Source organism: Tenrec ecaudatus, chromosome 14, assembly GCF_050624435.1.
Source record: "Tenrec ecaudatus isolate mTenEca1 chromosome 14, mTenEca1.hap1, whole genome shotgun sequence".
Taxonomy (NCBI): domain Eukaryota; kingdom Metazoa; phylum Chordata; class Mammalia; order Afrosoricida; family Tenrecidae; genus Tenrec; species Tenrec ecaudatus.
The window spans coordinates 124,349,108-124,373,576 of record NC_134543.1 but is presented as its reverse complement, the minus strand read 5'-3'; the positions used below and the strand labels follow the sequence as shown (position 1 = coordinate 124,373,576).

Below are 24,469 nucleotides of genomic sequence, written 5' to 3'. Positions count from 1 at the left end.
CTTCCACTAAGTACTTTGGTGCTTTTATACATCCTATTTTGTGTCCATCTGACGGCGCTGAAATGCTGTATCTTTGTTTATTATACATTTTCCAATTTACTTATGTGGCTGACTAGCTATTCATATTTTTTTAAGAAGACTGCTGCCTCTTCCATAAAGTCCCTGTTGATATCTTGGTTTATCTTACAACTGTTTTCTTTTAATATTTTTATACATTGCAAGTAGAAACATAAGAATATTCTTCTTCCAGTCTAGGACTTCATCTTTGTCTTGGTGAGGCATCTTGTCTAATAAAATACTTCCATTTTTAGCATATTTATCTTTTGGAGTCCTGTAGCAACTCACATCAGTAATATTCTGTTTTAACTATTATAATTTTATAAGAAAGTATATTTAATTGAAAAGCTTTCCCATATTTCTTCAGTTGGACCGGGCTACTCTTGAACTTTAAGCAGTCCATGCTAATTTAACAGCTTTCCTGATATATCCATATTGATTATTTTAATTAAAAACATTTTTATTTTCAGAGGGTTCCATAGTTTTTTTCTTCTTGATAATACACTATTCTTAAAAGCAGTTTTAAGTTTAAAAGAAAAAAAATGCAGAAACTATAGAGTTCTCATAAATACTCTCTTCATTCAATAAGATCTCATATGTGTTTTTATTTACATTGTAAAAGTTTTTATTTTACAAATTTTTATTTAATGTTAATAAATTTTATCTAAGGACTTAAGGAATTTTACAAGTCTTTCATTTTCCATCTATCAGTTACTATTTAGTTCCTCCAAATCTTGTAAAATTCATCTTTAAGATAACCCTTTTCTAAGGAACCCACTCTAACATCCACTGTCGTTGCCAAGATACCGTCTGGTCAGCATCGTCTCAGATCTGTCATGATCCTTCTGGTTACACCACTTTAACCTCCATCAAGGACGAAGGTCAAGATTCCGTGCCTGAAAATTCTGTTACCTTCCCTTTAGGGCCGTCTTTGAATCTGTGCAGATTCATTCTGCCTTCCCCTGAATTTCAGATATCCTCCACATTGAGATGACATCTCTTGCAGTCCTTAAGAAATGTGCAGCTAGCTCTGCAGACGATGCCAATACCCAAGGACCAAACCACGCACCTATTAGATTGTTCCTCCGATCTACAGATTGGCCTTGCGGTTCTTTCTCGCGGATCCAACAAATAGTTCTGGGAGAAAAGCAAACCACGTAGTTACTCAATGCGGCGTTCCCAATGACAACGGGGGTCTGCAGACAAAGCTTCATATTTGTTTTAAGATGAGCTTCGCTCGTTCCTTGATCAGTGAGGTTTGACTGGATTGTAAAATGTTCCTTAGAGGCGAGGAGGGTGAGACTTCATCTCCTGTACTTGGGACACGTTAGCAAGAGAGAACCGTGCCTGGAAAAGGACACTGTGTCCGGTAAAGTTGAGGAAAAAGAGGAAGATCCTTGAAGAGACGGATGGATACCATGGTTGCCACAACGGGATGAAACATAGTAACTGTGAGGATGCCCCGGACCAGGCAGGCAGGGCTTTGTGTTGGACACAGGCCACCAGGAGCGGGGACTGGCTCAATGGCACGTAACTACCACAATCGATAAATCTGGGTAGAATTTCATTTTACAATATCAAGCTTTTCTGTCCTTTAGCAAACTCCTCAATTAAGGCCTTCATGTTCTTCTCATCTCTTTATCATTTATATCTTCCAATATCTTTCAGATGTTTATCATTTTATTCATTAGATCTTAGAGATCTTTGGATGGCTGTTTTCCAAGGTAAATTAAAATTTTACCAATGGATAAATCAATGATACTATCAACAATAATTACCTTATACTTCTCATGGAGATGACTAATAACCATCTCTGTTATAAAATTATAATGCTGTCTCTAAAGTGAACCAGAGACGTATATATAAACCATAGATATACGAATGGATTTGGGGCCTACACTTAATTATAACCCTAATCTAAGAATAATTACCAGAGTCCTCTATTTTGCCCCTACTTGATACATATCCTCATGAAGAGATCACTGAAGATATGGATGCTGGAGCAAAGGGTGGGAAAGAAATGATACCTGTCAGAAAGAATAGCATCTGGGGTCTTAAAGGCTTGTCTTCAAACAAGCAGCTGTCTAAGTGAGGCGTCACATGGAAGAAGCACATCAGCCTATGTGATCTGAAAAGTGTAAACGATAGAATTCAAATCTGGAGGAGAGAATGGTACCGGACCTGAACTTCTAAACACCAGTTTTTCAGAAAGCCATTAATGACAGTGGAAGCCCAAAATCAATGTGCAGAGTTCCACACCTCCAACCTTAACTCCGGGATATGAACAGCCTTGGTGTCAGAGAGAGAGAGAGAGAGAGAGAGAGAGAGAGGCAAAATCTATTATGGCAGATGTAATTAGGTTAAAATGTAATACCTTATCATTTGATCTCCCTTTTGACCCACTGTGGAGTTGATTCCATTTTTAATATTTTCTGCACCTTTCTACTGAGGTTTGCCTGTTTTCTTTTGTCGTTGTTGTTTCGGGATTGCTTCTTGTTTCTATTCTGTATCATTTTCCGTGTATGACATCTATAGCGATGGTAACTGGACTCATTGTTACGTAGAGGCGGGGCAGGGAGGGTTGTAGGGAAAGGGGGAGCCACCAACAATGAGCACCACCAAGAAGAAAATGTTCTAAAATTGATTGTGGTGATGATTGCTTAACTCCTCTTGATGTGATCAATCTACTGGATTGTATGATATGTAAATCATATGCCAATGAAACTATTTAAAAAAAAGAAGTTGAGTTTCTGTAATAAAAAAGTCTATTATTAAAATTGCCGTTTTCAATTGTTAGTTAATTATATATGGGGACACTACTATTTGATATGTATCCCCTTTCCAGAGCCCTTTAAACTCTTATCAGTTTTTAACAGTTTAGACTGACTGAATTGTCTATATAAACAATCACATCACCCACAACTAAGGACAGTTTCATTTTTCCATTCCAATCCTGCTACTGTTTATTTCTTTTTCTTATGCCAGTGCCCTTTTTAGGAACCCCAGAATTGTCTTAACAAGAAGTGCTGGCAGCAGGCTTCGCTGTCTGCTTCCTGACTTTAAAGGAACCGCTTCTGACACTAAACCACTCGCTGTACTATTGCTAAAACTGCCATTACTAGATGATCATTTCCCTGCATCCCTGATGTGCCCTGAGGTTTGTTTCTTTTTAAATTATGGTGATTGCATTGTCAAATTCTCCCTCTTGAATAACTTAGAAAATCATCTATTCTTTCATCTTTAATTTGATAACATAGTAAATTGCATTAAGAGACTTTTTAATGTCACACCCAACAAGCTTAAATATTATCTTCACCATAAGGTTTCTCCCTTGGTTATCAATTCTAGACCAGCAAATTCTTCCTTAACCACTAAAACAGACACGATCCATGTAGACTTTTCCTGCTCTAATTTTTATCTTGGATTCATCATCATTTAAGGTAGTACGTATTTTATTTATTATTATTTCTGATCTGCTTCTCTGCACTAGAGTCTAAGTTCCCAGAGGGCTGGGGGGGAAGGGGAGTAGGGTGGGCATAAATGATTGTGTTTTATATCGCTACATCTTCAGGACACAGGACCAGTCACATAGAAGGCCTTGAATAAACTGTCATACAGCCATAGAAGATACTATTGGTCTATCAGGAGAGACCACTATCTGAGAAAGGTAGTATGCCTGGTCAAGTAGGACAGCAAAGAAGAGGAAGCCTCTTGATGAGATGGATTGGCATAGTGGTTGCAAGAGCAGACTTAAAAGCAAAGAAGTCCCTGGGGAATGCCAAAAATAGACTTTGAGGCCAGGATGTGGCACCCCATCAGACTGAACTGGAAAACACTCCTAAAGGTCAACAAACAGAACTGGAACTGTTTACAGGCTTTTAATTTTGTCATTGAGATTTTTGTTGTTTTGTTTTTATTCTTTTGTTCTTTGGTTTTGCTCTGTCTTGGTTTTGTGCTTATTAGTGTCTCTGCATGTCTATCTAGATAAGACAGGGAGGATAAACAATAGGGAGGAGAAAACAATGGGACTGATAGTTCGGGGAGAACACGGGAGAGGGGGCAGTGGGGGAATGGAAGTGGGATTAACAATTCTAGGGAAAAGGGAACAACTAGTGATCTAAAATTGATGGCGAGAAGGGTGTAGGATACCTGGTAGGGCTTGATCAGGGGCAATGCAACTGAGAGGAATTACTGAAACCAAATGAAGACTGTACATGATAGGGGGACAAGGGGAAACTAAAAGGAAATTGAGGAAAGAACTAGGAGGCAAATGGGCATTTATAGAGGTGTAAATACAGGCATTTACATATGTAAATATATTTATATAATGATAGGAAGGTAGATCTATGTGCATATATTTATGGGTTTAGTATTAAGGAAGCTGGGCTCAAGTACTCCCTCAACACAAGAACTTTTTTCTAATAACCTGATATACTGTAATACTCAATTTCCTGACATAATTGCCAAAGACAAAATGTATGCACAAGCAAATGTGGTGAAGGAAGCTACCACTGCCCAGGTATCGAAAGATATAGCATCTGGAGTTTGAAGATAAACAAGTGGCCATCTAGCTGAGAAGCAACAAAGTCCCTATGGAAGAAGCACACCAGCCTGTGTGATCACGAGTTATCCATGGGATCAGGTATCAGGCATTAAGGATCCAGAACAAAAACTCATATCAATGTGAATGAGGGGTATGTGGAGTGGAGACCCAATGCCCATCTCTAGACAATTGGCCATCCCCTTACAGAAGGTCCCAAGGAACAGACGAGCCAGTCAGGGTGCAATATAGCACTGATGAAGCATACAACTTTCCTCTAGTTATTTAATGCTCCCCCCCACCCCTAGCCCCACGCCTACCCCCTCCACCATCATGACCCCAATTCTTCCTTACAAATCTGGCTAGACCAGAGTATGTCCACAGATAACAGCTCGAAACATAGTGATTTCGGGCCAGATAAACCCCTCAGGACCAATAATATGAGTAGAGATATCAGGGGAGGAAGGGGAAGGTGGGAAGAGAAAAGGGAAACCAATCACAATGATCTACATAAAACCCCCTCCCCCAGAAGGATGGACCAGAGAAAAATGGGTGAAGGGAGATAGTGGACAGTGTAAGACATGAAAAAAAAAAAGTATAAATTATCAAGGGCTCATGAGGGAGGGAGGGGGAAAGTGAGGAGCTAATACCAAGGGCTCAAGTAGAAAGCAAATGTTTTGTATACGATGGGGACAACACATGTACAAATGTGCTTGACACAATGGACGGATGGATGGATTGTGATAAGAGCTGCATGAGTCCCCGATAAAGTGATTTAAAAGAATAAAAAGAGTGTGCCCAAACGTGACAACTATTGTGCAGGTGGCAGAGGACTGGCAGTGTTTTGCTCTGGTGTGCACTGGGTGGTGAGAAGGCAGAGGGAACCCGATGGCACTGAGCAACGGCAGCAATTGGCCTTCACTCATCTGGGAACAATGGGAAAGGAGGAAACCAAAGATTCAGAAAAGAAAGCCGTGGGTTCGTCTCAACGACCTGTCATCTAATCCACTCTGAGACCAGAAGAGCTAGATGGTGCCTGGCTACCACTCCCAAGCGCTTTGATCAGGATGACCACACATGGAGCCTGATAGAAGGGGAGGCGAATGTGGAAAAGGACGCAACTAAGTCCAGACTTGCTGGATCAGCTAGTGTGGAGGACTAGCTGAGGCTACCCTGAGATCGTTTTAAACTTTAAACCCAAATCACCCCTTCATGGCACCTGTGAGCTAAATAACAGATTGTCTCATACAGGAAGAATGTCCTCCATGAGAAATGCTCTCCTTTGTAAAACCCGCTCTCTGAGGCCACGTGGTCAGAAATCACTCTATGGCAAAGACGAGAGGGCAAGCGGGCAGGGAAGCCAAAGCACAGCCGGACAGGGTGAAGGAGAGGGATGACACTTTAGGACAAGATACCAATGTCACTGAGCAACGGAGGGAGATAGTGTTACACAGGAGCCTAACTGCTGTGACCACCCCAACCCCCGACACACAATGTGATGATACTAAAAATAGTTGGTTGAGTCCATGAACTTTGGATCTCGGAAAGAAGTCCTACTTGGTTATGGTACCTTGAATTTACACGTAAACACATGCCAGGCTCGAGTGAGTTTGTCGTCATTGTTTGCAAGGACAGCATCTATATCCCTAAATTAGAATGACCTAGGTTAAATTTTTATACGCTCTCTATCAATGTTGGTACTCTGCTTTCCCTAGCTTTAAGTCAAGATAAGGACATTTTCCTATTCTCTGAGTTCATCTAAGCTTCAGGGGTTTGTTTCGGTTTGGATGAAAAATTATTGAGCGCATTAGTTTTCCATTTAATAATGGGTACATGTTCATTGTATGGCAGTGATTTCAATTCCCACCGGACAACAGCACTCTCGCCACTTCTTTCCTGAGTCCCTCTCCTTTGCTCAGCCTTCCCGCCCCTTCCTGCCCTCTGAGCTTTGCTTTGGGGCCAGGGCTGCCCTTCTGCACTCCTATGGGTGATTGTTCAAGGACCGAGTGCTTCACTTTACAGGCCTGTCTACTATTTGCCTTAAAGTTGATCTATGGGGCCGAGATCAGTCCCAGGCTTGCAGGGTATCTAAGGGCCATAGTCTTGGAGTTTCCACTAATTGATAGCAGACCATTACGTCCGTTTCTAGGATTTTGAATTTTGTTTCTAGGATTTTGAATTTTGTTCCACATTTTTCTCTTATCTATTCAGCCCTTTCTACTGTGATCCCAGTCAGAGTTGTCAGCAGTGGTAACTGGGCACCATCTAATTCTTCTGCTCTCAGGGGAGTGGATGTTGAGGTCAGGCCATCCATGAGTCCTTTGAGCTCACTGTTTGCTTGAGTCTGATTTTCTTCTCTCTGCTTTGCTTTGGGCTGAACTTACTTGCTCTGTCATTTACATTGCTTTATAAGTGTTATATTCATTAACTAATAATCAAATTTTGTCAAGTTTTATAGGTGTATTTAGATGACCTTATTATCCATGTCATGAATGCCCTTAAGAGTTTTGGACTTAGAGTTTTCATCACTGTCTCTTATAATTACTAAACTCTCCTTTTAACCATTTTTACCGTCTCTGTATTTACCGTCTTTTATTACTAATAATATTTTTACTTTTCTTGTTTCGATCAAAGTTGCCAGAGATTTACATATTTTATTTGTTTTTAAATACAACTTTTATTCTCACTATTATTTCTAATTCATTAGTCTGTCTTGACTATTTTCTTTCTTCTATTTTGATGTTCTTGCTGCATCAGTTAGTCTGAGAGAGATATCCAACTATACCAATGGAGTATTCTACTAAATCTGAAATCCTTCTTACAAACCTGTCTAATTCTCCTTTATAATGTTAGGTACACACATTTCCACGATCATCAATCTGTGCTGGTAAAGTATTCCTTCTATCTTTATATTTAATGATCTTCTTTCACTCTGTTTGGCTTAAAGCGTATTAAGTAAAACATAACCAGCTTTGATTTAACTAGTAATTTCCTGGTCATTTCCCATGCCAATAATTCAATTTTTCTATGTCCTTAAATTTCAAGCATTTCTCTTGGTAACAGTAGAGGAGTGCACTTAAAAACAACAACACAATTTCTAGTCAATAAGAACCTTTGTCAATAACGATGTATAAATTACCAAGGGCACATGAGGGAGGGGGGAGTGGGGAGGGAGGGGAAAAAAAAAAGAGGACCTGATGCAAGGGGCTTAAGTGGAGAGCAGATGCTTTGAGAATGATTGGGGCAGGGAATGAATGGATGTGCTTTATACAATTGATTTATGTATATGTATGGATTGTGATAGGAGTTGTATGAGGCCCTAATAAAATGTTAAAAAAAAAAAAAAAGAACCTTTCTCTATTAACTACGGAGTTTGATTTAGTTGTGTTTGTTACGATGGCTAGGAGAATTGGATGATGGTCTCCTACCTTATTCGGTGCATCGTATTTACAAGCCTTTTTTGGTGACCTTTCCCCATTATCTGTCCTGCACAACAATTACTTTGTCGGTTAAGTCATTTGTTCCTTCTTTTGTTATTTTTTTCTACCCCTACTGGTTTGGAAATTAAACCGTCTATTTCTTGCCTATTTGGCTATCTTCAATTTTCCTCAACATTTTATTATGAAAAATTTCAAATATACAACCAAGTTGAAAGTTTTGTGAACACTCTAGACCCACCTCCCAGAACTACCTTCAAAGGTATCACCTGTACTTGATGTCAGGCCTGAAGCATCTCACCGCCTCCAATCTCCTCCCATACAGTAAGGCTCATGGGAGACTTTGACTGTAATCACTTCCACTTGGAAGTTTTCTACCATGTTTTTAAGGCTTCTGAAATTGGTCTTTATTATAATGTTTTGTCATTGTTGCTCTTAAAGCTAATTCTTCTTTCGAGTTTCCTCCCATTTACCACATTCTTTGGCATTGCTTCTTGCCCCATCCTCCCCTGGCCTGCCTACAAACAATTCACTGCAGTCTGCACAACCCCGACTGAACCCCGACTGCAGTGTTTGGCCTCCTAAATGGACCACCCTGTGCTTCAAACCAGTTACAGGGCAGGGCTTGGTTAGCATAATGACAGCCAAATTTTGACACTTTATATTGACGATTTCATAAGTTTATTTGACAAGTAGCCTAGAGACTCAAAAACATCGAGGATTTAGTATAGAATCTCAGTGTTTCCCTGAAGTCCTAATAAGAGGAGGGGTGGGGGGAGACAGATTTTCTGCAAACTCTTTGTGAACACACAGGAACATAAGTCTATGTCTTAGTATTGCTTTATGTGTTGTTTATACTTCATTTTTCAACCAAATATCTCTGTGGAATTGCTTGGAGGGGACCCGAGGAAAGGGGCGTGGTGGATGCGCACATCGCCGCCCTTGATTTGAAAGAACCGGCCTCTTTTCCAGGGAGCCCCTGTAACCTAGTGGTTGCATGCTGGGCTGCTAACCCAGAGGGCAGAAGTTTGCAACCACCAGCTGCTCCTTGCAGAAAGATGAGGCTTTCGATTCCAGGAAAGTTACCGTCTCAGACACCCAACAGGGCAGTGCTGCCCTGTTCTACTGAGTTGCCATGAGTCAGAGTCAACTCAACGGCAGGGAGTTTGCTTTGGGGAGTTCCGTGCCTTACTTCTTCCTGATTCTCGGAATCAGCCCCCCTCTCCATAGTAACTGAGAGGAGCACTGGCAGGAGGGGGCGGGTCATGGGTTGGACCCACCCACTGCTCCAAGACAGCAAGATAAGGCTCTCCGCTCCTGTCAAGATGGACAGCCTTTGACACTCAATGTGACTGCCACTCGGTCCTTCAGCATCCCTGTGAGCCAGACTGGACTGGATAGCAAGAGGGGTCGTTTGGAAAATAGCAGATGGGATGCATCACATAATCCTTAAATTCCCGGAAAACCCAGAAAGCTTTTCCGCAGCTTATTTCTGTTATTCTGAACCAAGCGGTTGTGACAGACCCTGAAGGAAGGTGAAAGGGAATCTCACAAAAATGTGCCCAGTGTGCTGACTTGGAACAAGATAACTTTTCCTCTGGGAAAAAAAGACACCATTCTCAATCTCAGGCAGAAGCTATGTGATTGCAGCTGTTGCCTGCCCTGCCTCTTCAATGTGACTCTGACAGTTTAACCTCCTCCCCCTCCTCTTCAATGTTGCAGAATGTGACATGGGGGGAAATGGAAAACTTGGAAAACAGGGCCCAGCCAGTTACGAGAGACAGCTCTGGGATGCCTCTCCCGGAACTGGACCCCAAATCAGGGAAGTGTGGCCTCATTATGTGTTTTGTGGTTCTTGTTGTTATGACTAGTAACGTAAGATTATTATTAATAAGAAAGTTGTTGTTATTATTATTATTAAAGTATAGCCTGGGCAAGTTTTACCTCTGGGGTTGGCCTAATCATGTCTACAATTAAATATCTACGTTAAGTGAACATGCCTCATTGCCTAGAGTAGATTTGGTTTAATTACAAAGTAAATCAAATTGGTAAGAAAACCCAGTGCCAGCAGTGATAAGACCCTGTTTCCCCTTGGAATCCGAGTACGCAAGCTCCGTCATGGGAGGCACAAGCCGGAGAACCGACTGAATCAAATGGCTTTGCCTTTGCCATTGCAGACGATGAAGGGAAGGGGCATTATGAATGAGAGCTGGTTCGCCATATCTGGAAGGCCATAAGCTACAAGGCACCCAGTAATGCCAACTGCCAGCCGTCCAGGGCTGCTTTGCGACCATGGCACAAGCAGGCAGCGGGTACGGTAACATTCCCCGGGCACGGGCTGCACAACTGGGGCCAGCCACCAGGAGAGACAAGAGGGCTGCGGAACCGCCTTTGTGAGCATGGTTTTGCCACTTATTTTGAGACCAGCGAAAGGGGCAGCTTCGTCCTGAGTGCAGGAACGCCTTTGAAAAAGATAGCGCTCAATGAGAGAAGCCAGGAGCCACTGGCAGAAACATGCTTTCGATAACTGAACAAGGCCGTGGTGGCCCAGGTGATTCGATGGGAACACTGCTGCCTTCCCTCCAGGAGACCCTGGGCTTGACTTTGGACACTGTGGACTATGAGCCGCTAGCATGTGGAGTCTGGTGTCGGGGGCAGGTCTAGACCAGGACAGACTAGGAAGAAAGACCTGCCAATCTACTTCAGAAAATCAGTCAGTGAACGCCCTGTGGATCCCACGAGTTGGATCCTGCACAGAGGGGTCTCCCTGTTGACCTGACAGAGGTTAATTATGCCTGTGGAAATGGTTCTCTCTGTGCCTCCTTCCACATCGGGGACCTGAAGATGAGTTGCCTCGGGCCTCCGGAGAAGAGGAACTAATGAACCAGCCAGGGGTCAGCGTTCTTGACTAGGCTCGGGCTCCAGGCACATGCCCTCCCCGGCTCTCCTTTCCACGGGGCCACATCACGTGGGTTTACAGCCAGGAAGGTATCAAAACGGGCAAATCTGTTTATTTTAAATATTTGGTCCATAAAACTCTCCCCTCCATTTTCACCTGTTCTCCATCCATCCCTCATAGAAGCAGATAGGAACAAATTACATCGCCTCCTGCAGGGTCTAATTCTTAATGTATACATTTCAATTTCCATGCTCATTCTCCTCAGGTTGATGACACCAAATGTACCTAAAGGGGAGGCCGTGGGAATAAGGGGACAGCACACATGTCTTTCCTAAGGCATCTGGGGGCCAAGGAGGACAGAAAGGGCAGTTTCCCACGGCTCTGGGAGGAAGGACACTGGGGAGGTCAGGCATGAATGAACCCTGAAGAGCTCTTGGCCATATGACTCTTGGATAGGAGCGAGCCGGCGGGTAATCTAGAAGAGTCCAAGCTATTCTCAGCAGCGCGGCCAGGCACGGCGCAGTCGAGGGCAGAGCATCACATTAGTTAGTCTCACAGGGATTAGTTAGCCCAAGGGGAGGGTGGGGTTGGATTTCGCCCTTTTCCATTAAGTTTATTCTTTAAAACAATTCACTCTACACTGAACAGCAAGTTACAGTTGGGATTTTATGCTTGACTGGATGGATGGATGGATGGATGGATGGATGGATGGATGGATGGATGGATGGATGGATGGGTAGATGGGTGGATGGATGGATAGATGGGTGGATGGATGGATAGATTGGTGGATGGATGGATGGATGGGTGGATGGATGGATTGTGAGAAGAGTTGTACTGGCCCCAATAAAATGATTTTTTTTAAGTAGGGACTTATTCTTCTTATTCAAGGGTCTATGCAGATCCCAGCTGCTTTCCACCACAGTGAAAGTAGGTGAAGGGTCAAGTGAGTATTTACATGAACTTATTCCCTTGATGCATGCAGGCACAGTGCAACTGATGACTTTTTCGGCACATCTCACGCCTGCACACCATCCACTCAAAGCCCATGCCCCCCGCCCGCAGATGAGTGCCTAGCCCAGGCTCCACACGCTCTCCATGGCCTCTCCATGTTGCACGGTCTTCCTGCAGTGACCCAGAGTAATGTTGGCTTGGCGGTGCTCATTTTGTTTGATTTATACCATCTGGCCACATTTCACCCGCACTAAAATGAAGTAGCAAGAGAATAGAAGATGGGTAGACCGAAGGAAAACACATTTAGAGAGAGAGAATTACCAGTGGAAGAAAGATACCCAACCCTGGGAGACCGCCACGTCAAAGAAGAGGGGTGGAAATGACCCGTGACAAACAGCCCAGGGGAGGGCTGGCGTCGTGCTGCCGGGTATTTCCAGCAAGTCAACTGCGGCCCATGATCTTGGGGCGCGGTCATTTGGATGAATTAGCTTTCTCTTGAACCGACAACTCTGAACCCTGAAAGAGCCACTCCCATAATTCTATAAACGAGAACCCAAAGTCAGATGAGTGAAAAGAATGGGGCAAGTGTTCCGTGTATACATCTTACTTTCAGAGCATCACAAACATGGAAAGACCATCATGACACGGGTATGTTCTCTCGCCTGTACCGTGGCTTTCAAACAGGGGTCTGGGGGGGAAATGATAAAGACAATGGAATGCAGTCCAGTATGAACAAGGAATTTTCTCATGGGCAGCTTTCAGAACACGGAGCAAAGTAAGTTTCTAAATTCCTAGGTGTCCTTGACCAGACTCGAGAAGGCACCCACTAGCTGGACTTGTACCAAATAAGCTTTACGGTCCTATTTCCAACACCAGATTCTAGTCACTTTGCTTTGCTTGAAGCCTGCAAATTATAAACTCAATGGGACAAAAGCTAGGATTTTCACATTTGATTGACCCCTGGGTGTACTTTGAGTAGCGAGCTCAAAAATAAACGTGTGGAAAGAAAGAGGAAAAGAAAAAAAAAAGAAGAAAAGAGATCAAATTAATTAACAATGAAAGGTTGTTTACTCTAAGAATCCAGGTTTATGCTTATGGTCCACATGAGGTCCAAACTGTATCTGGGCTTGAAATCCACCAAACTCACAAGCCTTTTCGAAGGAGACAGGGTGGGAGCCGTTCAGGATGTCATCCCGAGCCTGAAAGATAGAGGAGGGAAAGCATCAGAGGCTTGGAGAAATGGTTCATTCTCCCCCACAGACAAACCCCACACCAGAGCACGCCTTCTCTGCGGTGCACAGGGGAACTGTGCCGGCCCACGCACAAGGATGCTCTCAGGATGCTGTGGACGTCTGCCGCGCAGGAGAACACAAGGCACAAGGAAAACACCTCTTGGTCCCAAACTGCCTAGAGATGGACCGCAGCAGCAACGTCCAGTACATAAAAAGTACGGCTTGATTATAATCTAGGAAGGCAGGAATGATTTTGAAAAATAGACACAGAGGAAAACCCTTGTTAAATTAGTAGATTCATAGAGGTCGGAATACAACTGCAGTTTACTTTTTTTTTTTTGCAATTTACTTTTTAAGAATCTTTAAATCACAAAATTAGCAGACAAAATACCTAGCATTCAAAACCCACCCCACATTCCAAGATAAAGGAGCTGGGGAGGGCTAGAGAAACAAGCCCAGACAGGCAAGAATTTGATAGATACCCAAGGCGTGTTGGGGGATGACAGCATTACACAGCCCTAGACCTGTCCACCAGTCCACCACTGCAATGACCCAAGTGTCCTCCTGTCTGTCCTTCCTGTCGCTGGCCAACCCCACTCCTTCGAGTCAATCCCAGCTCCTTGTGACCTTACACAGTTTCCAGGACTATACATTCCTATGAGAACAGACTGCTCCATCTGAGAAGCTGGTGGAGCTGAGCCACCAACGTGACACCCAGCCCACAGTACAAGGACTCCTTATCTATGTCCGCTAATCTTAATGATCCCTCTAAGCCTCTTGCGGGCAATAAGCGTTTCCTTCCAGCCTCCTCCTTACCCATCCTCCTTTTGTGCTGTGGTTCTATCAAGGAACTCGGAATCACCCTTTTCTCACACAGGGTCAGACAGTAAGTGTTTTGACCTTGTGGTCCATACTACACTGCTTCCCCGAAAGTAAGACAACCCTGAAAATAAGACCTACTTACAGTTTTGCCTCTCGCTGAAATATAAGGCATCCCCCCGAAAATAAGGGTTTGGATTGTTAATGATGATGTTCCAGAAGATGATGACATGACTGTCATTGAATAAATGAGTAAATGTACCATAGATTGTTGTACATGGAAATATTGGTAGGAACAAGAAATTCTCAATACTGTAGGACTCACAGGTTGTCTGGTTATGCTGGTTTTTAATGACAACTACTACCGTACCATATACAGGTAATAAATTTCCTTTTTTGGGGTTCAACAATAAATGTGTACCATATTCTTCTTCATGGAAAAATAAGACATCCCCTGAAAATAAGACCTAGCACAACTTTGGGAACAAAAATTAATATAAGACAATGTCATATTTTCGGGGAAACAGGGCATCTCTGTGGTCTTTACTATGACCACAGAACTCCATCACTGGACAAATACGGGCAGTTACAGACAATATGTTAACAACAACAAAAGATCTGCATACCTAGACAACTGTATTCATAAACACAGGCAGCAGACACGGCTGCCGTTTGCTGGCACTGGCACTACGGAAAGGCAGATCGATAAATGGAAGGAGGGGGGACATGGGAAAGAGGTGGGAAATAAAGGGGGGGGCATGGGAAAGAGGTGGGAATACAGGGAAAGATGAATCATGTTTCCTTTGAGTTGAGTGACGCGCTGGGGACTCCCTCGTTGTGTAAGCCCACATTTCATAGACCAGAATACTGCAGCTCAGACACGTTAAACGACTTGTCCAAGTTTAAACAATTAACTGATAGTGAAGACGTAAAAGGCTACTGAGAGGGTATCTTTCAGTTAATGAGAAATACTGACTTTTCTGTCTGATATTCTCTTTTATGTCTATGCTGCTGGGCAAGAGAGCATTATTGTGCTAGAGGCAGTAAACCGGTCCAGTCCCACACAATCGCCTCTCCACACCCAGCAGGGAGAGTCGGAGGTCAAGAGAGCCAGCGGCCGTGTTAAATGTCCGCCAGAAACGGGAGACACGAACAACACATGCTGGAAACTGGATTCCCAAACACGACAAAAGCTGGAGCGGAGCGCCTGCTCACCGTCAGGAGCTGCCGAAACCTCACCAGCCTCGGGGGCTGCACACGGACGACTAGCCTGTACCTGAACATAGAGCAAGTTCAGCTGCACAGGGTCTCTGGAATCCACGTTCTGATCCGAGTAGAAGAACTTGCGTCGGAGCAGCAAGGTCTCATTCTCATCGACGCCTTGTTCTCGGAACGTCCGGCTGTGGTCCAGCCAGTTGACTGCAAGACGACAGGGCAAAGGAAAGAGCCGTTCACGTTTCCTCCGAACCAAAGGCGCGGTACCCAAGCCACAGAGTGATGCGGGGCTGTGTTCTCTAACGCCGTATTCTGTTTCCATTGCTTCTTATACCAGAACTGTGTTTGTTGGCTTTAAATAATCAATCTCCTGTCTGCTCTGTGATGAACCCCCAGCCATTCCTCAAGTTAGCTGACACATTTCAGCGGAATTTCTGCTATGCTCCCCCAGTGGGTGAATGCGGGGAGTTGGGGGGAAAAAGGAGGAAATTAGGGCTTTGTGTTAAGATAACCAAGCATTTCCTTTAAATAGAAGGAGATCTGCAGCATCTCACCATCTGAAATAATTTACAAATTTTGAGCACAATGAGTTGCCCGGACCCTAATTAGGAGAAAGAATAAGACAGAGATGAGAGGAGGGAACGAGGGAGTGCTGGGGCGACAGACCAGTGGTGGGGAGGTGAGCCCAGCACGGATTTCATCCATTCTGAGAACACACGCCTGCAATCTGTTGGTGGTGGAGGGAGCTACTGGGTCCTCTCCAACTTAGAGCAGTCTCTTGGGACCAAGCAGAAGGAACCCAGTGATGTTCAATGGCCTACTCAGTGGGAGCAGACTGCCAGGCCTTCTTCCACTATAGAGTCAATGGGGAGATTCAAACCTCCAGCCCTTTGGTTAGCCCCCATGGCTCTAGGCCCACTGGAATCAACCATTCCTGTACATTTCTGACAGGTCACAGAGGTACACTCAGCTACCCCGCTCCCTACACTCCCGGGCCAGTGTGCATTGCCAACCTCACGAGGCTGTCGGCAACAGGGATTGTGTCTGAATGACCTCATCTCCCATGAAACCCGAGAGAGTATCATGCACATATTAATAACTCCTTGGGATCCGTTTCAAGTCTCCCTTGTTGAGAAAGACGCTGCTACTGGAAACCAGATGAGGCAGAGAGAAAAGGGAAAGAACTGAGGGTCCACGGAAATGACTGACAGCACGACTGAAGACACAAGGACAATGGTGCCATCTTCCCACGGAGCAGCAAAGGCAAGCCCAAGGGAGGGAAGTGGCGGGGGAAGTGAGTAGAGGTGAGCGGTGGCACCAATTAGGATCCACTTTGCGGAGAATCAGGTATCACGTTACACACAGCTGGGCTCTGGTTCCCACGGGGTGGTCACAGAGCGAGCTTCAGGAACTTCATGGGAAATGAAAAATTAATTAATACTTAGTATGAACACAGACTGCCAAAAGAACCGACACATATGTCTTGGAAGGAGGACAGCCATATGTCTTAGGCCGGAGGATGGCGAGACTCCAGCGCATGTGCTCTGGGCGTGTTATCAGGAGAGACCAGTCCCCGGAGAAGGCCATCCTGCTTGGTAAAGTGAAAAAGAGAAGAACCCTGACCAGATGGACGGACGCAGTGGCTGCAACCATGGGCTCAAGCATAAGACGAACCGTGAGGATGGGGCAGGACTGGGTGGGTTTCCTTCTGTTGAACACAGGGTGGCTGGGTCACAACCGACTCAAGGACAGCGAACAACAATATTCACTGAAGGGCCATAGAAAATTACTTTTCTGGTAGAATCGTATTATTGTTTTGTAACCAGTGAGGGAAACATGAATGGACGCAATGGTCATCGAGAGCTGTTAACTTCTAAATAAAAGTACCTATCGCAATGTATGGGGTAGTTTTTATTTTCAATATATGAGTGTGTGTGCGTATGCACGTGTGTGTACATACACATTTACACACATATACACACTTATGCGTACTCATGAACACTGAAGCCCGAGCCTGATTGGACCGCCAGTCCAAAGGGTTAAAAGGAGGGATGCACATGTTAAATGATGTCATAAATAGGCAACAACAAAATCCAGACTATAGGAAGCACGATACAACTAACAATCTGGTTTCTCTACACACACAGACACACACACACACACACACACACACAGCAACTGAGAAGACAGGAGAGATTGAGTCTACTGATTAAAGGAATGAAGCAATATATCATCCAGCCTTCCCTGGATCGCAGTTCCAACAGACTGAAACTATTTGGAGAAAACAACAGAAATTATAAACACATTTGGCCTCTCTGATATTAAGGGATTTAAAAAATATTATGAAATGGGAGTTACTTTTTAATCCCTTAAGGGTCTTTATAGTTTCGTGACTTAAATCTAAACATGTAAAGCAGACCTGGGAAAATAGACGAAAGTACACCCTGCCCTGGGTCCCATACGTGTTGGGAGCGTGAGGCGTGGCAATACCCATGTGCCTGCCCCCCCCCCCCCCGGACACACACACACACACACACACACACACAGACTTACGGTCATCGTCTGTGTGAAGCTTGGCCTTCAGCTTCTCCATTTTCCTCTCATCTCGTAACAGCGTCCTGTCCTTTTTGAGGGTCCCTGTCCCTTCCTCCTTCTTTTCTTCCAGGGTTTCTTGGATCAATGAGTATTCTTCATAGTTCGTGATTCCTAAGAGCACACAGTGGGTTATAATTACCAACGATCAAGCTATCGCGTCACGCGCCCAGGAGTGCTCGCGCGCAGAGCAGAGAAAGACGTCTTCCCCAAACGAGGGACCTGTAGGGGCCCCGTGGCACCCACATCAGCACAGGGTTTTCAGCTATTTAAGGTCACACCCAAAATGTCATGTCCAAATTCTTCTATTTTTCTTTAAATTAAAAGAGCATTTTATTGGGGGCTCTTATAACTCATTACAATCCATACATCAATTGTATCAAGCAGAATTGTACATGTTCCCATCCTGCTTTTTAAAAATCATTTTATTAGGGGCTCATACAACTCTTATCACAATCCATACACACATCAATTGTGTCAAGCACATTTGTACATTCCTTGCCCTCATCATTCTCAAAACACCTGCTCTCCACTTCAGCCCCTGGCATCAGCTCCTCAGTATTCCCCTTCCTTCCCCGCTCCCCCCTCGTGAACCCTTGATGATTTATAAGTTATTAATTTGTCATATCTTACACTGCCCAACTTCTCCCTTCACCCACTTGTCTGCTGTCAATTCTTCTAATTTTTAAGCAACAAGGACAAAGTAGAGCTCAGGCAGAAGAAGGCAAGGCATTGTTGAACCCAAAGTGCCTGCAGGACCCAGGAGAGAAAACTAAGCAGCAGGCCTAAGAAGAGCGTGGTCTCGGGGGAGAACAACAGGAGAACAGCTGTCTGGTGATGCCGTTGCTGCCAAGTATCAAACAATTATTCCCGGAGACCCTCTGCATGCCCGAGAGGCCGGCAGAACCTCGGCAACGGAAGGGAGACCAAGCTATGACTTCCAAATCATGATTTTCAACTTGAACCTGCCTTTCATTTTGGAAAAAGAGAGCTACAACGAACTGTCTATTATGACTTGGTGAACAATTGAAGTGTTTGTAAGACCAGTTTGTGGGTCTGCACCCCAGGAGCCTGCACCCTTTCTCCTGAGGTCGGGCACGAGAAGACACGGGCACGATTGCCAGGCTATCACACCAGATGGGAAAGAGAAGAGGGAGGTGCGAACACTCACCGATGCGGCTGCAGATGGTCACCAGCAGCTCGCCGACGGTCTTGGAGTCGTCCACCATCACCGTCTTCACAGAGCCGTCCAGCATCCGGATCTTCTGAGGTCTCTGCTTCTTTTTATATTCCAGAACATCCTAGAGCACAAGCCACACAAACACTTCACCACGGCCTCTTGGGGTGGCCATTTTTAATGGGAAGACTAATAGCCAATGGACACCCGTGGAATAAAGAAATTTCCCTTCTTGTCCTCCTTGTCCTCGCGCTGAGTGCCTCGCATGGTGACGGCAGGACACCGCATGCCTGAGAACGTTCCATGGCTGCTTTTCAAGTGCCTCGGGGATCTAGAACCGGCCACCACCCTTTTCGCCGGCAGCCAACCGATTTCACCATGTTCACCACGCGGGGACCACACTGCTGAACAGCTGCTTTCATAAATGTTTCTGTAAACCCTGATCGTGAAACTATAGGCACAGAAGTCATTTTTTGCTGCTTATAGACAATTGCTGGAAACGACCTTTCGTAAGCTGTGACTGGCGTGCGTCCTGCCGAAAGAAAGGGAACCAGCAGAGGAAATGCTTCTGTGCCTGTCTGAGACTGCAGTGCGTTTCTCCAGTTATCTCTTACACTATACTAAACAGCCCGTATAAATATATATAGATACACGTGATGGAGAACATCCATCACACCCTTACTTCCTCACAGTCACCGGCTGGGGTTTCCACAGTGGTGCAGATTCTACAACAACGGCAAGACCCAGCAAAGTCAGCAAGTGTGGGAGTCATTTTTAAATGAGAATTTTTTATGACATTAAAAAAAAAATCGAACTATAGAGAGAGAAATTAGTTGACATCACATAATTTCTCACTTTATGAGATACTGAGATATCTGCTAAATCCAGTCTCCTTTATGTTCCAAAAACCTAAGCTGGATAGAAGGCTCAACACATTTTTTTAACTCGTTACATTTCCTCGACAGAGCCCTTGTAGGGTTACACTTTGGTTCCTCCTCAATTCTATCCTTACCTGCTACATACAGGAAGATGCTGTAGCTTACTTTCTAACTAATTAGCCACGACCTGCAAAATTCACTGAAAATCCCGACCCGCAGCGTCTCCAATCTCTCTGCGTTGCCTCAATAAGGTGTTAAGAAGGGGCGGGGAGGGGGAGCAGCGTACCCCATTTCGCAGCATGTAGTAATCCAGCGTTCGACCCGCTTCCAGCCAAATGCCTTTCCTGGGGTCCTCATCCGAAAGGAACAGCCCATAGTCAGAAGCTGGGGCACAAAGAGAAAGGAAAAGAAACCATGGTGAGGGAGCCCTCGCTGACTTCCAGGCGGTGAGCATGTTCACTTGGCAAGGAAGGCTATGGGGCCTCTCCGTCACCGGAAAGCAGCGTTCTGCTTGGACACCACCATCAATTGTGGGGACCAAGGCAGATGGAGAGGAACAAGACGTGAGTTGTATTCAAATAATCCACAAACAGGTTCAGTTTCTTAAAAACCAGTGGCGCACAGGTGGTGTCCAAAACTTAGGGGAAATGCCAGGAAGAAAGCAGTCCAGGTTTCTTTGGCACGGAATGTGTTTTTGTTCCCTGTCCTTTACGCGAAAACCCGGGCCAGACAACAGCGGAGAGAATACCAGACAGCCGTGGAAACAGCACGAGAGGGGACACCTAAGGCCAAGACCGCCTCACCAATGCAGAGGGACATAAAAAGACAGTGATTTGATGACACAGAAGAGGTGAAGAAAAAATAAGAGGGAGGTGCTGTCAGTCATCCAAACAGATGAGTTTGAAAACTGTTTCCAAGAATGGAATCGCAGATTTGACAAATGTATTAAGTGTAACGGAGTGTACTTTGAAGGTGATAAAATTGTTTTATAGAAAAATTTAAACAGAGCTTTGAAAAAAAATCTGTTTTTTGAGGGGGTACCTCCTCATATACACAACGAAGGCAACTGCCATTTCAACCATATTTATTAGCTTCTCAATTTTGAGATATGTTTTATTCCACTTTCACACTAAAAGCTTGTCAATTTGGAAATGAACCCAATTTCTCAACTCTTAGTCAGATCAACACGGTATGGTGTTCTTAGGTGCCTTCAAATGAGTCCTGACCCATAGCGACTGTGATAGTCTGGGAACTTTAGAGAAACAAATCCACAGGAACTCATGTATAAAAGAGAGCTTTATATAAAGGTGAAGTGCACATCAAGAAAACATCTGTGCTGCCCAAGCCCCAAGCCCACAAGTCAAACATTAACCCATATGTCTGACACCAATCCACAAAATCCTCTTCCATCTCACAAAACAGATGCAATGATGCCGACTGCAGGAGGACAGCTGAGTCAGTGAGCGTGTAAGCATCTAAGTGCTGGCAGGGGTCTCCACACGGCTGCTCTAGCACCCAGGGCTGCCTCGGGGTAGGTCCATGTGACTTCTCCTTGGGGATGTCTTGCAGGAAGTGAGCCTTGCCAGCTGAAGCAGGGAACTGACTAAGGCAGCTGCACCCTGTTCCAACCATCACAAAGCAAGAGACCCGAGAACTAGAAAGGTGAGGCTCACCTAGCCATTTATCCCTCCACGCTTCAATTAACCGCACAAGTGTTTACCGGCCAGGTTGGCACCATAAACTTTAACTAACTCGGCGACCCTATGCACAACAGAACAAAGCACTGCTCGGTCCTGCGCTCAACCTTGGCTTGAGCCCATCGTTGCTGCCACTGAGTCAGTCCGTGTCACTGAGGGTCTTCCCCGTGGCTGCGGCCCCTGCACTTCAACACCACCAAGAGGAAGTGGGTATGAAAAGGAGGGAAAGGGAAATGGAAAGTCAAAGTGTTTGGGTGCTTCTGTTTAAACTCGGGTCAACAGGGGCCAGATCAAGCCCCAACAAAACACCCATCACACATCCTTTCATTTTAAACTTGGCGGTGAAAATTTACAAAGACGCGTCAAAGTGCTCCAGGTGTTAAGGTTTTCCCTGGATCCTAATGCCGGTGGAGCCAGCCGAGCAGGCCTCCCCCCACATGCGGAGGAGCTTTCACACACGAGAAACGGGGTTCAGGATGTGGACACCCAACAACTGCTAGAGAAGGTTCATTTGGACTTTACTGGGAGAAGGAGGTCATCTAGCGGAACGTGATTTGCAAACTGCAGAGCCCAATGGTGACATATGGGACGACCCGGAGAAGCGGGATGTGGTGGCTCAGCTGTGGCAGGGATCGTGGCTGTCCGGAGCCTCGCACAGGATGCAGCCGCGCCGGATCTCGGAAAGTACTCCACGCACCACACACTCACCCGGGGGGCTCGCTGACCACCTGGCACTTCAGATTGCTCGGCCTGGAAAGGTAGGTTATATGGGCGCACATTCCAAGAGACCAGCAGATGCCCTGTGACCCACCTTGGCCCGTCTGTGCCTCGGGCACCCTCTCCCGAATGACTCGACAGGCGTCATACACGGCCGTGGACGGTTCAAACTGCATGGTCTTCACCACGTTGCAGTGGCGGACACAGATCTTTAAGGACAGGGCCACCATCTTTCCGGACGATGTGAACGCTCTCACTTAAGGAAGAGGTCCTGGAAAACATGAAGAGACAGATCCTGTTATTCGCGATCCTGATCCCGAGGACAATAATGCTGGGCTCTGAATCCACTGGAAAAACGGAGAGAGGATGAAACAATAATGTAAGAGAATGCTTTCGGATGAAACCATTTTAAAAATAGGCTTTGAAAGTCAACGGAAGAGAGCAGAACGCAGTTCGAGTCCAAGGGGTGGCAGGCGGAACCCTTTGGAAAGCCAGAGTGTTACAGGTTCATCAAGCCCTGCTCAATGCCCCTCCCCGCCCCGCCCACTTGGAGTTTTCTAAAAGGGCCACTAAAAATGCTGTTCCCCAGGGAGTAAAGCTGTGCTTGGTGGGGATTGCAATGACCGATTTGTTGGAAATAGATCGCCAGGCCTTTCTTCCAAGGTGCCCCTGGGTGAATTAACTGCTCGCCCTACCCAGGAATTCTCAAGAGAGATTCTGACTCCTATTGACTCAGGAGGCCAGGGCAGAATTGTCCCAGAGGGTTTAAAGGGCGGTGAGTCTTTATGGAAGCAGACTGCCTCATCTTTCTCCGATGGAGCAGCTAGTAGCTTTGAACTGTTGTCCTTTTGGTTAGCAATACAATGTTTAACCCACGATAGCACCAGCACTCCTTGCAGGGAGTCCTAGGAAATCAAACTGCCCAGGTTTGCGCCGGCAAGGTGCGAGACAGAGCGTCGTGGGTGCCCACAGCTTGTCCCTGAAGCTCGTTCTGCCAAGAGCCACAGTTTCCGTAGGGCGCCCTCTCCAGAGACTCTGAGGGGCAGCAAGAATCATGATGCCCTCTCAGTGCCCTCACAGCATAAGAGCCCACCCCACACACCCACCCTTGGTTTCTAGCCCGGCTCCATCACTAAGAGGCTATACATTTGAGAAAGTCCCGTTGACCACCCCGTGCTTCAACTTCCTCACAAATAAAGTAGCTACAGTGGCTTCCATCCTGTACAGTTTAATAACGACACGAATCCAGGGGGATCAATACTAGGGCAGTGCACGGTCCTCGTTAATGAGGCCAGAGCGGCCAACTTCATAGGCAGTTTCATGCAGGCTCAGAGACTCAAGGTGAGCACAATATCAATTCCATTTTTTATTTGACTCAGAGAGACAATGAGGATACTTGCATTTCCTCCTGATAGTTCAATTGTTGTAGGACATACACAGGTTTAGGTCAAATTGGAACTATTTTATAAATGTTTTATTTTTTTAAGATTTCATTTTTCAAATTTTATGATTTTTAAATCATTCACCAGGAGCTCATACAACTCTTATCACAATCCATCCATCCATCCATTGTGTCAAGAACATTTGTACATTTGTTGCCATCAAGATTCTCAAAAACTTTTGCTTTCTACTTGAGCCCTTGGTATCAGCTCCTCATTTATTCCCCTCCCTCCCCGCCCCTCCCTCTCGAACCCCTGATAATTTATAAATTATTATTATTTTGCCATGTCTTACACTGTCCGACACCTCCCTTCACCCACTTTTCTGTTGTATGTCCCCCAGGGAGGGGGTTATATGTAGATCCTGTGATCGGTGCCCCCTTTCTTCCCCACCTTCCCCCCAACCTCCCGGTATCGCCACTCTCCCTGCTGGTCCTGAGGGGATCATCTGTCCTGGATTCTCTGTGTTTCAGGTTCTTATCTGCACTAGTGTACATCCTCTGGTCTAGCCAGATTTGTAAGGTAGAATTGGGATCATGATAGTGGGTGGGGAGGAAGCATTTAAGAACTGGAGGAAAGTTGTATGTTTCATCATTGCTACACTGCACCCTGACTGGCTTGTCTCCTCCCCACAACCCTTCTGTAAGGGGATGGCCAGTTGTCTACAGATGGGCTTTGGGTCCCCCACTCTGCACTCTCCCTCATTCTCAATAAGATTTTTTTTTCTTTGATGCCTGATACCTCATCCCTTTGACACCTCGTGTGCTTCTTCCATGTGGGCTTTGTTGCTTCTGAGCTAGATGGCCACTTGTTTATCTT

General features: G+C 45.3%; 1 protein-coding gene across 6 annotated transcripts in view; it reads right to left on the bottom strand.

Annotated features, from left to right (window-relative positions):
• Positions 1 to 24,469, bottom strand: part of TLN2 (talin 2) — a 461,380-nt gene that overhangs the window by 162,443 nt on the left and 274,468 nt on the right. For all 6 annotated transcript variants that reach the window (XM_075532415.1, XM_075532420.1, XM_075532418.1 and 3 more), the window contains 6 exons: positions 22,306 to 22,482; positions 20,084 to 20,181; positions 18,914 to 19,043; positions 17,704 to 17,856; positions 15,212 to 15,354; positions 12,956 to 13,083 (listed from right to left, as the gene is read on the bottom strand). In XM_075532415.1, coding sequence (XP_075388530.1) covers positions 12,956 to 13,083; positions 15,212 to 15,354; positions 17,704 to 17,856; positions 18,914 to 19,043; positions 20,084 to 20,181; positions 22,306 to 22,441 — 788 coding nt within the window. In that variant the 5' untranslated portion in view covers positions 22,442 to 22,482. The remainder of the gene's footprint in view (positions 1 to 12,955; positions 13,084 to 15,211; positions 15,355 to 17,703; positions 17,857 to 18,913; positions 19,044 to 20,083; positions 20,182 to 22,305; positions 22,483 to 24,469) is intronic.